Here is a 3,564-nt window from a genome sequence, read left to right on the forward strand (position 1 = left end):
TATGGTACCCACATATTTGAGCAAACTATGAAGCATGCTGGAAGCCTCAGTGTAAAAAGGCCCTATAGGTTTTCCATATCTCATATGTGGCATTATCTTGAACCAGTACCCAGGAATTTTGGTTGAAACTGACAATATCTGCAAAAGAGAAAGTGCTCTTTCATTTCATTATAAGCTGTTTCAAGGAACTCATGCTCCTGACGCTGTCATGACATCGGCTGGGACATCCAAAGGAAGCTCCCCTACAGGTAAAGGTGTTGTGATAGCAATGCTCAGGGAAACATGCAAGGAGCTGGAGTCTAGAAAGTTGACCCTTGAAAAATTGATTAGCTTACTTGAAGTGGATGAAGGTGCTAAGTTTGCTGAGAATGAAGAAGCAGGTCCTGGATCAGATAAAGGAGTTGAAGAAGAAGAGGCCAGTCAAGATGATGGTACAGATGAAGAAGATGATGTTGGCTCCAGTAGCTCTGAGTCTGAGGACTAGAGTCTTTCTGGTATTTCCTGGTGGTTTGTATTTTTTTTGGTTGTGTCTTTTTTAATTTTGGCCTATACTTATTGAATATCAAGGTTGCTTTGGCAACATTTCTAGCACAAAGGGGGAGTAGTGTATGTCACCCCAGGACAACAACAAATTTTTTGGGGCTGTTGAATGAAGTCTACTTCTGCAGTTTATTTCTATAGTTAGAAGTAGTGTTGCTGCATGAGGAAGTATTGATCTGTTTGTGTGATTGTATGCATGATGGTATGTGTGATGGAATGATGTGGCAGTATAGCCTGTCTGGTAGTTGTAGCAGTAGTATAGTTATGTAATGTATGCATGCTGTCTGATTTGGTAGTAATGGTAGCTATACTTGATGATTGCTTGATGGATTGTATTAGCTATTTCTGCAGGTGTGGATGAGTGGTTGTGTGCTGTGTGTTTTCTGCTGTAAAGATTCTCTGATAATGTGGTGACAAGTTGTTTTAGCCAAAAATTTGCCAAAGGGGGGTTTGTAGATGCTTTTATATTGGCTACATTTTGTGGTAAAACATTCATGTGTGTGTGATGTCTTGACTAATGTCATGACACATAATGTGTAGTGTTTTGCAGGATTTGACTGCTTGAGCTAATACAGGTTTATGATGGATGTCATGCTCAATGTCATGACATTAGTATCTGAAAGCAGTAGCTGTTACATTTTAGCTATTATGTTTCCTTATTTATCTCAGGCTACATTTTAGGAAACTATATATTTTGTGTTGTTTGGTTTGCGCTAAAATATCTCGTCTACAGCATATGTGTAAACACCCTGATGATGTGGAAATTAGGTTAACTTGGTTAACCCTAATTTATGTTTGGAAGGCCCAAGTACTGCCTATAAGAAGATTGTAAATCCTACTTTCAGAGGCAGAGGTTTTATGTGAAGAATTCAGTGTTTGTGTTCACGAGTGTTTGTTTTAGTGTTTCTTATAATACAAACAACTATCTCTTTGATGATTGTATTGGAATAGGGTGTTTTGAGTTGTAATCATTTGTGTCACTCTAAGCTTTTAAGCATGAGTGATGTGTCTCTTAATTAAAGCTTTGAAGCAAGATAAAGATTTGTTAGAAGTGTGTCTTCATCCTGATTTTATTTGTTGTTGTTTTTTATACCACTACTGTGATTGAGGGGGAGTGAGTAGGGACTCAGGTCTAGCACTAGATTTAAATTGCATTGGGTAGGTCTAAAGTGAAGAGTTGTAAACAGGGGAATTTAACTCTGAATTAATACTGCTTATAGTGGATTTCCTCCTTGGCTTGGTAGCCCCCATAGTATGTGTTGTTGTACATCGAACTGGGTAAACAATCATTTGTGTTCTTTACTGTTTTTGTTCACTTTCTGCATGAATTTTATAATCAGTACTGAAGTGGATATCATAACATCAGATACGACATCCATCGCGTGCTACTAGAATTTTCACATTCTAATTAGCAAAAAGTCTCTTAAATCATGAAATTATTGGCAAGTACCATAACACTATAGCAGGAGCCCTAACGATTGCATGTTTTATGACTGAACCATTCATCATGGCTTCTCAAGCAAACAAGTTTTTTATGTTACCGAACCATCAGACATATCGAGGAAATGGTTAATCGTTCTCCAAGGAAAAATTATTCCTCTTAGTGATGAAAGTCTTGATATTCCATCCATACCTTCTTACACAACACAAGTTCCTATCTCATATGATGAAGTTGATGGAGATGTTGTACATGCTATTTGAATCGATCATGAAGAAGGCATTTGGGAAAATTAACAAGTACTTAATTTATTCTTTATTCATAATATATTGATGTATGTTATAGTTTTCAAGTATTTTTACTAACAAGTATTATTATTTGAAAGTATAGATCTTTAGAGTCAAGACACCAAAAGACAAGACACCAAAACACCAAGTTACAATCATGTGATGTTATGTAATGTATAAACTGTAGATTGTCTGTTATGATAAATTGTAGGATATTTGTTATGGTACAATTGAATATGATACAATTTTGTGATATTATGAATATGATACAATTAATGTTATTCTCATAACTTTATCACAAATGTGAGTTTTATTTTCTATTGTGATATGGTGAACAATAATACAGGTTAAAAAATAGGATTAATTATAAAAGCGGGATAATATTTGTTAATTATGCAGAAAATTTAACAACGATTATAGTTATAACCGTTTTAATATTCCGTGCTGTCCAGAAAAAAATAAATGTCAAAACGGCGCATCTGGGAGTTGAACCCAAGACCATTAAATTTATCACAAGAGTCTTTTTTAAAACCTTTGTGATAGGGAGCGCGCTTTCCAGTTTATTACAACGGCTATTGGGCCGTGATTGTAAGAATTATATATTCAATGACACTCTATAGAACAACGCCTGAACCCACTTTGTTATATTTCTTTCCCAATTATTGTTAATTGGAATATACAAAACCATTGCTAACACCCCTCTATCATTAAGATAGCTATGTAATTTCTAAACTTTTTGTTATTTCATCCTCTATACACCAGAGTATCTATAATTCTCTTGCCTATCTTTGTAATATCAACAGGTTCACCAAAACTTTTGTTGTTTATATTTTTCCATAGCTCATAGATAGTTTCAGCCGCCGCCATTTTGAGGATTGCAGCCCGCATTCCTTTTCCTTTCGTTTGTTGCACTAGCCACTTAGTCTCCTCGTGCCAATTCCCGGGAATATGAGGAACTTGCACCCATTGAAGGACTTCCATCCATATTTGCTTCATAGTATCACATTCAAATAATAGTTGTCTTATCGACTCTTCTTGTAAACATAAGTAGCAAGTAGTGTTATCGGTCAAGCTAAATTTATACAATTTATACTTCGTCGCCAACCTTTCATGACAAGCTAACCAAAAAATAAAACTGGCTCGGGACCTCGCATTATTTCCGTACAACAGGTTTTTCCACATTACTTTATGACCATAGTTTTGTAGGTTCCTATAAGCCATGCCCTTATTGAATTTCTTGTCCTCTATAATGTCTTCAAGTGCTTCTATACTTGCGACATCCTCTCTCTGGTCCAACAT

At 35.8% G+C, this 3,564-nt stretch overlaps 1 protein-coding gene across 1 annotated transcript; it reads right to left on the minus strand.

Annotated features, from left to right (window-relative positions):
• Positions 1 to 3,009: 3,009 nt before the first annotated feature.
• On the minus strand, positions 3,010 to 3,564 carry LOC131657519 (uncharacterized). Its single transcript, XM_058926909.1, has one exon. The coding sequence runs from the start codon at positions 3,562 to 3,564 to the stop codon at positions 3,010 to 3,012; it is 555 nt and encodes a 184-aa protein (XP_058782892.1).

The sequence above is a fragment of the Vicia villosa genome, linkage group LG1 (genome assembly GCF_029867415.1).
Source record: "Vicia villosa cultivar HV-30 ecotype Madison, WI linkage group LG1, Vvil1.0, whole genome shotgun sequence".
In the NCBI taxonomy this organism is placed as follows: Eukaryota; Viridiplantae; Streptophyta; class Magnoliopsida; order Fabales; family Fabaceae; genus Vicia; species Vicia villosa.